At 33.7% G+C, this 16,535-nt stretch overlaps 1 protein-coding gene across 1 annotated transcript in view; it reads left to right on the top strand.

The window, feature by feature from the left end:
• Positions 1 to 16,238, top strand: part of LOC113504685 — a gene marked incomplete at its 3' end in the record, with an annotated part of 29,310 nt that extends 13,072 nt beyond the window's left edge. Inside the window, exon 3 of the mRNA XM_026887102.1 lies at positions 16,133 to 16,238. Coding sequence (XP_026742903.1) covers positions 16,133 to 16,238 — 106 coding nt within the window. The remainder of the gene's footprint in view (positions 1 to 16,132) is intronic.
• Positions 16,239 to 16,535: the final 297 nt, after the last annotated feature.

Below are 16,535 nucleotides of genomic sequence, written 5' to 3' on the forward strand. Positions count from 1 at the left end.
GTTCCATATCTTTGAATTCTAATGTATTGTCTATTCTATGGTTAAATCATCATCCTAGCCTTTTACCAAATTATTGGGGTTTGGCTTCCAGGCTAAGCAGATGCAAATTATTACCAGTGTTTACGACACGGTTATAGTGGGCAACACAATACCCCTTAGTAAGATTGGTTGACAAACTTTCTAGCTTCTGACTAACTGTAGCGACTGTCAGCGATTTGTTAATAACAGCCGGGACCCACAATTTGACATGTCTTCTGAAACACGAAGCAACTCTGTATAACATAGATGGTCTCCCATCCACGGACCGCCCGTACTTATCAAGCTTAGCTTAACCCGTGATCGATTAATTCGTGCAGTTGTAACTCAGCCACGAGCTCCTCCTGTAGTTGAATATATCGTGTTATCATTTTTATTTTTTATTATGAGTTTCTGCTCCGGATTTCGAGTACAATGTCACAGTATTTCGTTGAAACGTCACTTCCCGCATTTGATAATGCAAGCGTCAAATATCCTCAACGCTTCCTGGAAATTTGCGCAACGAAACACGTGCCACCTTCAAATCATAATTATTTAATACGTAGTACGTTTGTACGGAAATTTTCCAAATAAATAAATTAATATTAAATAGCAGCTGTAATCTTGGAATAGGAAAATAATATACTAATATCACTGACGCATGAAGGTATACTATTAATTTATTATAAATGATTAAATAGTTTCTGAGAAATTCCTGGAAAATAGAATAAAATTATTTACACCGAGTTAATCATTTTTGTAGAAAAAATAAAACTGACCTTTTCTTAACCGACTCCTCCAACTTTGGATAGAAAGAAAGGGAGTTGTATTTTTAACTCACTAAAACCCACCCAGGTTGGTGTACCTAAAACTATATTTCATAAAGAACCCTGGATTAGACATTTTAAATTGCCATTACATTAGACGTGCTTATTAACCCTAGAAAGATAGTCTGCGTAAAATTGACGCATGCATTCTTGAAATATTGCTCTCTCTTTCTAAATAGCGCGAATCCGTCGCTGTGCGTTTAGGACATCTCAGTCGCCGCTTGGAGCTCCCGTGAGGCGTGCTTGTCAATGCGGTAAGTGTCACTGATTTTGAACTATAACGACCGCGTGAGTCAAAATGACGCATGATTATCTTTTACGTGACTTTTAAGATTTAACTCATACGATAATTATATTGTTATTTCATGTTCTACTTACGTGATAACTTATTATATATATATTTTCTTGTTATAGATATCGTGACTAATATATAATAAAATGGGTAGTTCTTTAGACGATGAGCATATCCTCTCTGCTCTTCTGCAAAGCGATGACGAGCTTGTTGGTGAGGATTCTGACAGTGAAATATCAGATCACGTAAGTGAAGATGACGTCCAGAGCGATACAGAAGAAGCGTTTATAGATGAGGTACATGAAGTGCAGCCAACGTCAAGCGGTAGTGAAATATTAGACGAACAAAATGTTATTGAACAACCAGGTTCTTCATTGGCTTCTAACAAAATCTTGACCTTGCCACAGAGGACTATTAGAGGTAAGAATAAACATTGTTGGTCAACTTCAAAGTCCACGAGGCGTAGCCGAGTCTCTGCACTGAACATTGTCAGATCTCAAAGAGGTCCGACGCGTATGTGCCGCAATATATATGACCCACTTTTATGCTTCAAACTATTTTTTACTGATGAGATAATTTCGGAAATTGTAAAATGGACAAATGCTGAGATATCATTGAAACGTCGGGAATCTATGACAGGTGCTACATTTCGTGACACGAATGAAGATGAAATCTATGCTTTCTTTGGTATTCTGGTAATGACAGCAGTGAGAAAAGATAACCACATGTCCACAGATGACCTCTTTGATCGATCTTTGTCAATGGTGTACGTCTCTGTAATGAGTCGTGATCGTTTTGATTTTTTGATACGATGTCTTAGAATGGATGACAAAAGTATACGGCCCACACTTCGAGAAAACGATGTATTTACTCCTGTTAGAAAAATATGGGATCTCTTTATCCATCAGTGCATACAAAATTACACTCCAGGGGCTCATTTGACCATAGATGAACAGTTACTTGGTTTTAGAGGACGGTGTCCGTTTAGGATGTATATCCCAAACAAGCCAAGTAAGTATGGAATAAAAATCCTCATGATGTGTGACAGTGGTACAAAGTATATGATAAATGGAATGCCTTATTTGGGAAGAGGAACACAGACCAACGGAGTACCACTCGGTGAATACTACGTGAAGGAGTTATCAAAGCCTGTGCACGGTAGTTGTCGTAATATTACGTGTGACAATTGGTTCACCTCAATCCCTTTGGCAAAAAACTTACTACAAGAACCGTATAAGTTAACCATTGTGGGAACCGTGCGATCAAACAAACGCGAGATACCGGAAGTACTGAAAAACAGTCGCTCCAGGCCAGTGGGAACATCGATGTTTTGTTTTGACGGACCCCTTACTCTCGTCTCATATAAACCGAAGCCAGCTAAGATGGTATACTTATTATCATCTTGTGATGAGGATGCTTCTATCAACGAAAGTACCGGTAAACCGCAAATGGTTATGTATTATAATCAAACTAAAGGCGGAGTGGACACGCTAGACCAAATGTGTTCTGTGATGACCTGCAGTAGGAAGACGAATAGGTGGCCTATGGCATTATTGTACGGAATGATAAACATTGCCTGCATAAATTCTTTTATTATATACAGCCATAATGTCAGTAGCAAGGGAGAAAAGGTTCAAAGTCGCAAAAAATTTATGAGAAACCTTTACATGAGCCTGACGTCATCGTTTATGCGTAAGCGTTTAGAAGCTCCTACTTTGAAGAGATATTTGCGCGATAATATCTCTAATATTTTGCCAAATGAAGTGCCTGGTACATCAGATGACAGTACTGAAGAGCCAGTAACGAAAAAACGTACTTACTGTACTTACTGCCCCTCTAAAATAAGGCGAAAGGCAAATGCATCGTGCAAAAAATGCAAAAAAGTTATTTGTCGAGAGCATAATATTGATATGTGCCAAAGTTGTTTCTGACTGACTAATAAGTATAATTTGTTTCTATTATGTATAAGTTAAGCTAATTACTTATTTTATAATACAACATGACTGTTTTTAAAGTACAAAATAAGTTTATTTTTGTAAAAGAGAGAATGTTTAAAAGTTTTGTTACTTTATAGAAGAAATTTTGAGTTTTTGTTTTTTTTTAATAAATAAATAAACATAAATAAATAGTTTGTTGAATTTATTATTAGTATGTAAGTGTAAATATAATAAAACTTAATATCTATTCAAATTAATAAATAAACCTCGATATACAGACCGATAAAACACATGCGTCAATTTTACGCATGATTATCTTTAACGTACGTCACAATATGATTATCTTCTAGGGTTAAGAAAGCCGCAAAATTATTCCGCCGCCAAAAGATCAAAATTCTCAGCAAACAATAGAATATACATAAAAATTTTAAACGTAAAAATTTTCGCATTCAGTACTCGCATACAAACATTGCAATTTTACAACGCTTTGATTGTAAATAGCTCAAAGAAGCACAACAGATAAGGACTGTATTAGTTGTTTAGAATTCTGTAGGTATAATGCTTAGCAATAAACAAAATAGAGTTATATAATGATATACAGTTGCTAGCTCATTAAACATATCTTTATGATGTTACATATTGGCTATACGTAGACACGTAACATGCACGCGTCGACATCGCATGACTGATATTATTAGCTTTTTAAAAAAATCGTTTTTGTTTTCTTGATAAGATAAATCTATATTTTAATTTTGTTGTATTCATTGTAAAAATCTTGTACAGTGTATTGTAATTTTTTTCCCCATTATGAAATAAAAATAGATCTTTAATACATGTACTTTAAAATTGCACCATAAAACCATATTCGGTTCGAAAAATAAATTTTCTAGGCGAAGTGCAATCTTATTATTTTTATGTTCAATTCTTCGTGCAGTCAAATGTAATAAAAGAAAGAGGTGGTTAATTAAAAATATATTTTATCTCGATAATAACTTCATTCGTTCTGTAGAATAGTTTGCAATAAAGATGGCGTATTTTAAACATAAAAAAGCCTTCCAAAGAACATTTCGCGCCCATAATCGCTGGCATATCTTTAATGTATTCCTATTGGCGAGTACTCGTGTACACCTGCCACCTAGTGCGTACGTGATTAAGCCGAAGTGTAATTTCATTGAAATGCTTGATAATTTCAATCCGCAGTTTCTTAGTAGTTATATCACAAGAAATACTGGATGTGCTGTATAAAATGTGGACGTTAACATTCATTTAAAATGTTTATCTCTTAATTTACATAATGGAGTCGCGATCTACACAGACTGCTCGGGGACGTAACACACGCTGGTTCTCGTTTAAATTTATGTTAAGCACCTATTTGGTTGCTGATTCGCGATATTCTTAAAAGTACATAACATACATTTGATTTTTAGATAAAACCTTTTGTTTCTTATTGATAGTCCAAATTTAACTACATTGTTAGCAAAATATAAATCGTTTCAGTAAAATTGATCAAATTAAAATAACTTATTTGAAGAATTGCAAATTAAGTTAGGGAAGGAAAGTAACTTCACGAATAAACGCAAGCTTAAAACCAGGTAAATAGGTAACCTTTATTGCAGAGAAACATTCTATCAACCCACACGCATTCCACAACTTGTTTTACAAACTCAAGTAAAAGTGTTCAGTACAATTTAAATGAAAATTTACACGATAATATCAAGTATACATACGTAAGTGACATGATTTTATTTTTCTTAGAATCAGATATCATTCCGTAGAACTTCGTAGCACTGGTCGTAGATCCTATCTCTGCTACCACTCTACCAGCGCTTCAGCCCCGACTTATCGCGTCGTGTGAGTGAAACGGTGCTACGTCCACTTGAAGCGCTATCTCGCTCTTCTCACAGTTCTCTTCAACTGCTCATAGGTTAAGCGTAGATCAGATTTTACTTATATATTCCTTATCATCGTTACAAATAATTGATTTGATTGCAAATTTTCTTTCATATAAAGTGTTTAGTGATGTTTTCGGCGTGTTCACTTTAACTGATTTGATTATACTATCTGTGACATAAATATCTTATTTGCGATCAATTTACATGGCAAAAATATGTCTAAGTGCGCTGATAATAGAATACGGGTACATGAATTAAGGCCGACCTTCTACTCTTCTTTGAATTTCAATGTAAATTGTTGTGATAGCGTTTTGATACAATATCTAAGAACTTCAGAGGTATGTATTGAGGCAGGTCCCTTACGAATGACGTAAATGAAGTAATAAAAAAGTCTTCCTGACTCAACAACGTAAATGTTAAGTAATCCGCATTCTTCAGATGTTTCAACAAGACCTAATTTTGGTTCTGTATTTATTTTCATAGAAATAAAAAACTATTTGGATCTTTCAGTATTTTTGGTAATTCAATTAATCAGTGACGTAGAAGTTAGTTAATTTCGAACGAATAATTTAATAAACAAACGAATCGTTGTCTGAACCCGCCTACGGTTAACTCAGTAACCCATTTTTTAGTCTAGTCTTTCGACAAGTCTAGTGCGGAAAGATAATCAGGTGTTACATTCAACATTAATTATTTCTTATTTCCAGACGGGTAATAAAACACATTGCTAAGAATAATATAAGACTCGTGGTGTTTGTATTTCAAACCTACTTCAATCTCTAGCACTTTAAATTCTTTCTTTAGACTGCACACGAATTACTTGAGTATCATTTGTTTTTCGATCGAAAGGAGACTTAAATATCCCATGTTTCGAATTAGTTCCTGCTAATAGCTTTTAAAAAATATGGTTCTGTATATCCTTGAACAATTCTTCAAGATTTTATACGATTTGCATGACACATGTGGAGTCAGGAGTGTAATGCATGCCGCGGTCGCCAACAGCCTGTCTCTTAACATAATAGACCCCACGTTCCCTCCTTCCTCCGTAATCTATTCATGATGCACGCGTCCAGTATATTTGCAATTGAGACCACACGGAAACTTGCAAATGAAGCGACTAACGAGTAATGGCGATTGCCCAGGTTGCCAGCCTAATTATAAACACCTGGCCACTAAGAACACTGACCACGGTGCACACTTCAAACGATACGATGAGAAACCTTTCTAATTCATTCAACAAAAAGTATAATTAACTAAGGATTTAGGAATAATTTATTTCGGAGACTTCAAAGTGTAAAGTACTTTATTTCATACAAACATAGCCTATATTATTAACTCATTTCTAATAGAAAGGAGTTATATGATTCCGAGAAAATCTTCGGTAAAATATATATAAAATATGTGCTAACGATTCCAGAAAGCCGTATATAATTTTCACCTTAGTTACGTACCCCAATTTGTCTAACCAAATCTGTGTTCATAATCTGTTCTATTTTGTTCGGTGCCTACACATTATTTATAACAAGTAATGGCCAGTCGACAGACTAACAGTTATTATACAACGTGTAACGTAAATATTACGCTATTTGAGGGTGATTTCAAAGAGAGCCGCACATGAAATTCGGTCGAAGTATTGAAAAGCAATAAACAATGTATCTGAAGCGACCTCGGTACTAGACCGTTTTATTTGAACTAAAAAATTAAGAGGGCAACCTCTTTTGTTCCGTCCATTTGTCTAAGTGGCTTCGACTATTAAAGCCGGTGTATGCAATAACATTAATTTGTATACACGTTCGCTGCAGCTCGTCCAACAATTTATCATGTTTTTATTGTTGACTATTTTACGTACAAATATATTTTTATTAAAACTGTTAAATCCTCTTTACATTACGACTCTACATAGCACACGCTGTGTGTCTGACATTTATTGCAAGTATCTCGTTGCTTACACTATAAAAATAACAGAGTCATTTATTTCTTTTAGTATGAGCGGTATAGTATAGACATTAGTTTCTGATGTTTATGTCGCAGTTTTCTGTCGTTTTCTACCTGAGTTCAGATAATAATTTACAAGATAGTGAGGTTATAAATAGGTGAGAATTATTATGTTCTTCTGCTTACTGATATAGCTAAATTCCGTCTCATTCATAAACATGTTCATTCATTTTAATGATGGATTAAGATAAGGCAGATACGAGGTAGGATCCATTAAAGAAATCATTAATTTACTTGATAAAATGTTGTAACAAAAACTCTAATTGTTTAATCCATGGGACTGTTTGCCAGTCACAATAGCGACAGGAGTTGGTTACACGGCATACAGTCACGAACTTAGCTCCTGTGTGGTAGACAAATGATTTAAAATCTTATGAGCTTCAAAATAAAGTTTGAAGTTCTTCAACGCGTCGAGGATAGCTTATACATGTAGTTGCTATGTTCCCAATGACATACGCCCGTTCCACTCCACAGTGTCCTTTGAACCATACAAATTAGGACGCCATAATGTTTGGTGATAAAACGTTTGATAAGTTTACAGATTTGAGCAAATATTAGCCTCCAATATTGATCATGTCTGCGAGCTTACATGCTAACAAGTTGCTTGACTTCTTGGATGGTTCAATACGGTTTAGCAGTTCCTAGAACAGTATAGACAAATTATAGATTTATGATTTTAAATGCTTTATATTTTTGAAAATTATTTAAATTCACTAAAATATGTTTGTAGAGTTTCTGTTATAATAATAATAATAATAATAATAATAATAATAAATCGTTTATTTGCATTAAACATGGTATACAAAGGTGTTAAATAGGTATATAGTAGGTACAAGCATGTTTAGCTAAGATGAACATAGCACGCAAATTTTTTAGGAAACTAAACTATTTATACATTAACATTTGTAATCCATAAATTCTTTTAAACTATAAAAATTACAATCACTTAACCATTTATATAATGCAATCTTTAATAATCTTATATTTAATACTTTGAATTTACTTGGCATCTTGTTATATATCCGCACACATGTTGCAAGACAATTTTTATTATATTTGGTCAGTCTTGGTAGATCACTCTGTGCTAATCTAAAAGGATCTCGTCTGTTGCGTGGACATATTTCATTTGCAGTTTTAAACAGCTGTATATGCTTAACTACGAATACGCATATTTCGTAAATGTAGATACATGGGAGCGGTAACAAGCCAAGTCTTTTAAACAGTGGTCGACATGATTCGTCGGGTTTTAGTCCACAAATTGATCGTATGCACTTTTTTGAGCAATGAATGCTCTGGTCATGTCGGTGCTATTGCCCCACATTATAACACCGTATCGTAATATCGATTCAACATAGGCGTGATATGATATAAAGGCAGTCTTCATATTGGTAACATTTTTAACTTGCTTGAGTGCGTATACGAATTTATTAATTTTAGTGCTAATATTATCTACATGTAATTTCCAATTAATATCTTTATCTATTATTATACCTAAGAACTTTGTATGCGTTACCTCATTGAGTTTATTTATATTAAGTTTAATGTTATTTTTATTATTATTTGTATTATTGAATTGGATATAGACGGATTTGTTTAGGTTTATTTTTAAACGGTTAACGTCAAGCCAATGTATTAATTTATTGATAGTATTATTAATTTCACGCTCATGATCTGTAATGGTATTTTGTTTTTTATCAGTTGCTACTACAATAGATATGTCATCAGCAAAGAGGATGCATTTGTGTTTGGTTATTTCTGTAATGTCATTTATGTATATAAGGAATAATACTGGGCCAAGCACACTTCCTTGTGGCACGCCGTATTTATTATGTCTATATTCTGAACAGTAGGATGTCATGACTCTATTTTTGTTAATTTTATTGATACTAACGCATTGTTTCCTATTACTCAAATAGGACATAATCCACTGTAGAGCGGGTCCCCTTATTCCAATAGCTTCCAACTTTTCTAGCAATATGTCATGTGATACCAGGTCGAAGGCCTTTGATAAATCAAAAAATAGTCCAGTGGTCATTTGATTGTTAACATTGGAAAGTATTGCTTTCATAAGAGAGAATGTAGCTAAAGTTGTAGATTTACTTTTTTGGAATCCAAATTGTTCGTCACTTATAATTCTGAATTTATTGCAAAAATCAATCAGTCTTCTATACATACACCTTTCATAAATTTTAGATAAAATCGGTATTAAAGTTATTGGTCGATAATTATTTATATCATCCTTATCTCCCTTTTTGAACAATGGCTTTATTATGGACAACTTCAATTTCTCAGGAAAAATTCCATTTAAAAATGATATATTAATTAAGTGAGTTAAGATCTTACTTAGCTCGTTACAGCAGGTTTTTATTATTTTAGTGCTAATTTCGTCATATCCCTCAGATCTGGTATTGCGTAAAGACATTATTTCTTGTAGCACCTCATTTTCTAGCAATGGCTTCAGAAACATTGAGTTGTAATATTTATTTCTTCTAGAGTTTCGGTCAGCACTTTGTTGATTTGGAATAGAAGTTAAGTTAGTGTAATGGTTATTGAACATAGAGGCTATTTTCAAAGGGTCTGTAATAACTGTGTCCTTTAGCTTTATGCTTTCTATATTCTCTTTGGAATTAGTAGCGTTAATTTCATTTTTTATTACAGTCCATGTTGCTTTACATTTGTTATCATGTGCATTAATATATTTAATATTTATGTTCTTTTTTGAGCTATATACACATTTATTTAGTAGATAAGAATAATTTTTATATTTGGCTTTATTAGTTGAATTTTTATTTTTATAATACTGATAACGTAGTTTTCTTTTAGTTTTACAACATTGTCTAAGACCTTTGCTTATCCATTTTTGTGCATTTTTGTTATTAGTATTAACCTTAACTCTTACGTTTGGAAAACAAAGATTGTAAAATAAACACAACAAATCATGAAATTCATTAAATGCGGAATTTGAATCGGTATTTAGATGAATATTAGCCCAAGTCAAGCTTTGCAAGCATTCCTTAAATTTTCGGATATTTTCTATGCTGTAGTCTTTTTTGAAAATATAGTATGCTGCTAATTTTAACGGTTTATTTTTAGTAGGGAAGCTCAACATTTGTGCTGTATCATGATCTGAAAGATGTAGAGGTAGCACGGTTGAGGTGGCATTTGAGATGTTGCTTAGGATATGGTCAATACAGGTCAATTTACGTGTTGGTACCTTAATGTGTATTGTCAAGTTATAATTATTTGCCAGGCTATGTAATTCATTAGTTATGTTGTTTTTTCTTAGAGTATTTATATTGAAATCACCGGCTATTACTAAATTTAATTTAGATCTATATTTTCTCAGCAGATCATGTAAAAGACAATTTAGTTTTGTTAAAAACTGATTTGGATCTGATTGAGGTGTTCTATAAACAGATATAATTACTAATTTATTACAAACTATCTCTACACCGCAGGCTTCAAAAGTGTTTTGTATTGCATGACCTTTTACAAATGTTAACTCTTTATAATTCAAACCCTTTTTAATTAATATACAAGTACCACCTCTTTGTTTTTCTCTTGAGAAATTAGAAGCCATTGTATAGTTATATATTTTGACGTAATTTTCGTTACCTTTTTTTATAAATGTTTCAGATAGACATATAACATCCGGATCATTATTTACTTCTTTTAATTCTTGAATCGTTATTTCTAATAGTTCTTTCTTTGATAGGATACTAGCAATATTTTGATGGAGTATTCTAAAATTTTGCTCCTTATTTACTTTGGGCTCGAAAAAATGATTTATTCTTGTTTATAACAGGAAAGTAATAGGGTATGGTCCCTTTTGGACTCTTTACTTCCAGTTGAGGGTTATAGTTTCCATGTGGCTATTTTTTTGAAGACGACTAAAGTATAGGGAATTGTCCCTTTCCTAGGTTCCTTAAACTAGTGTTTACATTAAGACTTGATTTGTTAGTCGCTAACCAGTTTCGATTTCACTAGGGTTCAAATATTTATCACTGTAATCACAACAATCTATAATATAGTTCACTGAATGACAGATATCGTACAATTTCGTACTTTTTTTGGTTTAAAAAGTGGCATTTTTTATACTGTTTACACATGTCTTTTATGGAGTAATTCAATTTATTTACATTTAAATACGCGTACTTAAGACATTTAATACAATTATAGTGTTATTTTTGAATGTATCTAATATATATTGCAATTGAGATATGTTTGGTTTGAGTTACGATCATTTTCCCCTATACATATAACTAGTTTGTCATCAGCAGACAGTGTACTATTTCTACCAGTTGGCTAAGATTTCGCTGGACGGTGGCATTCGGCTTCGTTTCGGCGACGACGCTGTATGTTCCCGTACCGTGTGGTTTGTTCGCGAATGTGAGATGGCTGCTGCTAGTCCGACGCAGCGCTGGGATCCGAAGATGAATATCCTCTTCCCGGGGTAGATATCTGGTACATTTAGAGCAGTTGAGTTTCGATACCTTTGCAGTATTTATTTGACTTTTGTCTCGTTGCGTGCGTTGGTACCTGAGCATCATTTTCACATGAGGTATGACTACTTCTCATGAGTTCTTCAATGCGCCCAGTGAGATTTAAGATCTCCCTTTCTGCGACCTCTAATTGTTGTTTTAGAGTGACTATCTCTTGTTTCAATAGTGAAATTTTTCCGCAGTCGTTGGTATTAATGTTGTTACTGTCTAACGATGGGGAGGTTGGTGTAGAATACGTGTTATGCTGATGTGACAGGGCACGGGTTTTCTTCTGTTTGAGCTTAAGACTGTCATCAATCGTAGCAGAATGACATATGGATTTTAAGTTTGGTTTTCTAAGGTTAATTTGTTTATCTGTGGTGTGCAAGTCCTTATTTTCGATCAACAGATTTCCCAGTTCATTTTCGGTGCTTTCAAGTTTAAGTGTGAGCTGAGCTATAGTGTACTTCATTTCTGAGGTCGAAACTAAATCAGATACTGTTCTATCAACACCTTCTTGATATTTTGGGGAGTATTGTATGACTCGTCAGATGTTTCGCATTCTGTAAGTATATGGGAGTCAAATAACAATGTGCTATGTTGTACAGGAGACTGGCGCAATGTTTTGTCACCCATATTTTTATTTATTAGATCAGCTTCTTGTTGCGTTGGAGATAGTGTTTTTAACGAGGTCTGCTTTTACGCACCGTAATATTAATGTACTATCTGTTGCAGCATATTTTTTATTTCTGATGCATACTCTGCACCTCCATTTCTTTTTGGCTTCGGCATCTTTGAGTCGGTATGTCGCTTCGGGATAGCCATCGCAATCTAATTCGTACCTGTTATTACATACAGAGCATAGCGCCAGTATTTTTTACATTGACCATTTTTTTACATTTGTGGCAAGTTACTAGTGGTGCCATCTTGCGAACACTGTTATTTTTTATTTTCAAGTTTGAGTCATTGTGTTTGCTTTTTACAAGCTTTTATTTATTCAAATGTATTTTATTTATCAATATTTTTAAATATATAGAAATTTACGAAAAGTGAATGTTGCGAGGAGGATTTGAACCCGCGGACATTCTTGTATTGCTGGTTGATCGGCAAAAGTAGTAAGCTAGTGCACTGAGCCAGCTGTACATGAGAAATTTTTTGAATTTATTGATCACTTGTCGTGAATTTTATTTGTTTATAATAAACAATCGGTAATGGCGGTTGCAATTCAAATTACGGTTAGAGTCACTTTTGCACTTTTTTTTTAAATTTTCACTGTATGGTAAATTGTAATTTAGTGGTTTTTATGGAAGTTAAACTTAGTTTTGTTTTGAAAATAGTCACTTTGTGTATTGTTTTATTTTTGCTCACAAATTTAAAGTTTTTTCTAATATTTCCACTGTTTCTGTACACTAACACTTACACAATTATTTTTACTTAATGACTACTGAAAGTTTTGTTTATGTACCAAGCTTTATACACTTTTATGCACTATTTACATTTTGATTGAAGACTTTGTTTTGGTTTTGTAAACTGTTTTAACACTGAATTTAGGTAGTAAGTTAAGTAATGTTTGAAATATCACTGAATGTTTTTTATTTTACTTTTTTATTGTAACACATAATGCATATTAATCTCGAACTTTTTGAGTTTTAAAGTGACTGTTAAGCTAACATTTTGCACTTTTTCATGAAATTTAAATGGAATTCTCTTGTTCTTTTGCTAGTATGTAAATACAGCGATGATTGCTAGTTGTCAACCTTTGCGACGATCGTAGGGGGATAGTGACATAATCATAGCCTCGCACGCATATTTTTGCGTTATTTTCGTTAACATAGAAGCAAATAGCGTTTTTGTTTCTTCCTTGACACTTTGGGACGTGGTAAAAAGGAGACATAACGTTTCAACGTTTTGAGGCTTATTTTTATCGTTATTCGCAGTTGCCATTATTTAACTCTGCACTGTTGTACTTGTAACAAAGAAAAAGGGGCTAATTCGATGTTTTTTCAAAGGGTAGCCAGTTAAGAAATGTAGATTCCAACTAGCTTCAAAAATGACATTTCAAACCTTATTTTATTTGCAGAATAACTTATTTTTTAAAAATTACTTTCCATACTTCCAGAATAACTTATTTTTTAAAAATTACTTTCCATACTTTCAGAAACGACTTCTAACTAAAATTCAAAGGACGGTATCAACAAACAAACCTTAGCAGTAACGTTCTGCTCCATTTGACACAAATTAAAACGAATATCAAACGGTTACGATCCCTACAAGCACATACATCCATACACCGGCGATACCTACGTACACCGAGAGGTTATTATGTAGAAAAGCAATTAACATTGACTCCGACTCAGCCACGTGCCCATGCAAATGCGTTTTAGAACAAAGACTCATAAAATAACGCATACAATAATTACGAGAATGCTTTTTGATCTTATTATGGACGAACATGCTTCATGAACTATTAGTACTTAATCATAATATTACCGTTACGTATTAGATAACGCTAATTGTTGTTTTGAAATGTAATAATTATACATTTGTTAATATCAGTTCCGTTTTGTATTTCTAATCAGTCTTTATATTCTCTGTGACTCTTTTTATTGTTCTCGTGCAATGTTGGATGAATCATTGCATTCCTTTGCCAGTGTTAGACAATATGACCGCAAACGTGCCTCCATTATGTAGCTTGCTTACAAAAATTGCATAAACGTATTGTCATCTTTTGTGAAAGTAAAATGAGTTGAGTTTTGTTTGTTGCTTCACGACATTGCGTTGACATTACAATTAGTTTTGTTTAGATATTTATGAAGTGAAACGTGTCCAGAAATATAACAACAAAAACATACAAACTTCAAATAAAATCTACTAAGCCAAAGTTGATCACTTTTTATGTGAACAAATAACAATTGTTTCATGTTAAAGAAAGTGCCAATAAAATCGGTTCATCCAGTCCGAAGTTCTGAGGAAACAAACATACAAAAAAAACATAATAGACACGAAAGAGAACCTCCTCTTTTTAGAGTTACTTAAAAATGTTTTTATCACCAGGCTTTTATCTCTTTAATAAAAAGATAAAGAAAACACATAGGTACATACATACAGAGACATATGAAAAAAACTCTCTTTTAATATCCTGAATTCGATCCTACGAACCCGACTACACAGGTCCGTACATTGAACTACTGAACATACGCGACAGTCATGTGCAATAAGTAATTATATTACTCACGTTTCTCATCTAGAAAATTGGCTCCCATTTATAGCTAAAATACTAGGGTCGTATACCGTCCGTAGCCCGTCCCAGAACATTAAAAAACTACATAAAGTAAAACCAATCTCTCTGTTAGTAACTACTTTACGAGTAACTGGCACACTTATTGCGTATTTCCATTCCCGTATCAGCATAGCAACCGCATAAAAGATAATAATAAAAATAAACAAAACAAAGTGCCAATAAACTCCGAAATACATTCGGTGCATATTAAAACTGGAAGGACCTGAAAAGTATGCAACTTTTCCTTATCGAATCATTCATATTCCATAGTAATTTTGCTTCGCTATTTTACCCTTTAGCTGCTAAACCACTATACCAACTTTGATAAAAATGAACGCTATAAGGCGATCTTTCCATCCACAGCCAAACGATGATCACGTCAGTCAACGACGATTTTTTATTCATATTTCCTAATAAATTATTTATTCATCCAACGTATGTTCAGCGCTTAATCAGCTGGTTATTCGTATTTGTACCAAAAAAAAATGTCTACATTAAAATTAGTTCGTCACCAGATACCACCATCCGGTCATTAGCCAGCCAATTTTAATTAAGCTAGCGTATAATTGGTAAAATAATGTGATAAAATTTATCATTTTATAGCTTTGCTACTGTGTTCTGCCGGTCATTATTGTATGGACATAGACTTCGTAGAATTTATTTTCTATTGTCAATGTAACTGGCGACAGTAAAGACTTATGTAATTTATTTACCGGCCCTACAGTAAATTCTTGAGTAAAGGTTTTACAATTGTACATCGGTGATGGATGCCGACACAAATGTGAATACTGAGCTACAATTAGCTAATACTTTATTATTACATTATTCCTCTTTGATCGTGATTTAAACGCGAATACTTACAGTTAAACGCAGATTACTTATTGATTTTATAGAAATAAATGCCAAATTTTATTTACGCATCAATTTGAATAAATATCTCTATTAGACACTTAGACGAGTGATGTTAGTATAAAATATTTCTTAATTTGAAAGATAAGAGTAGATAAATAAAAACAGAGCTTTCAATAAAACATACGACGAACTGTAATCAATGACTTGCAGATTCGCTGAGTGTGTACTAAATATTTTATACAGTTGCTTAGTCTGTATTAAAAACTAACCAAAAACGTTTCTCGTGTTGATAGAGACGAAGCATTTACTTACCATGTGGTCACCTTGAACTTCGTATATATCATCATTAGCAACAGTCATTAAATTTAAGCTGCCTATAAACCTACTTCACATTTTAAACCTTACAGTAACAAAAATTGGTACAATTAAATTTAGGTAGTACTTTTAATTGCACCCATTCCAGCTGCTTCTCCATTTGACCCTAAGATTGACTGGCAGATAATGCCTTGCTGCCTTCAGTAAAAAAAATAAAATTAACAAGTTATCAAAACTTATTTCTAGAACGGCTTCGTGGAGTGCCGGAGTGGTGTGGAGGAGTGCGGGCAGATGGACGACTGCGCGGTGGTGATGCTCGCGAGGGTTGCTGCGCGAAGTGCAAGGGTTGCTGGTACAACGGCACGGAGCACGCGTCACACACCGACTGGAACGAGGACAACCGGGTGCTGAGGTGCGAGGCCGGTGTCATCACTATCACCAAGCCGAGTGCTACGTGCCCTGCGATAGGCCCAAACATCAACGGCATACGCATTATAATTGCCCAGTTTGTGATGGTGAGTTGGATTTTCTTTAAGGTAGTTGTTTAGAATTCGATTTGTATTTTGAACTAGAACAGAAGAGGCCCATAGTAATTCTAAAAAAAGAAGTTAAAAGTTTTGTTTAAGCTAAGTTTTCGACGATTAAAAGT

The sequence above is a fragment of the Trichoplusia ni genome, chromosome 22 (assembly GCF_003590095.1).
Source record: "Trichoplusia ni isolate ovarian cell line Hi5 chromosome 22, tn1, whole genome shotgun sequence".
Classification (NCBI taxonomy): domain Eukaryota; kingdom Metazoa; phylum Arthropoda; class Insecta; order Lepidoptera; family Noctuidae; genus Trichoplusia; species Trichoplusia ni.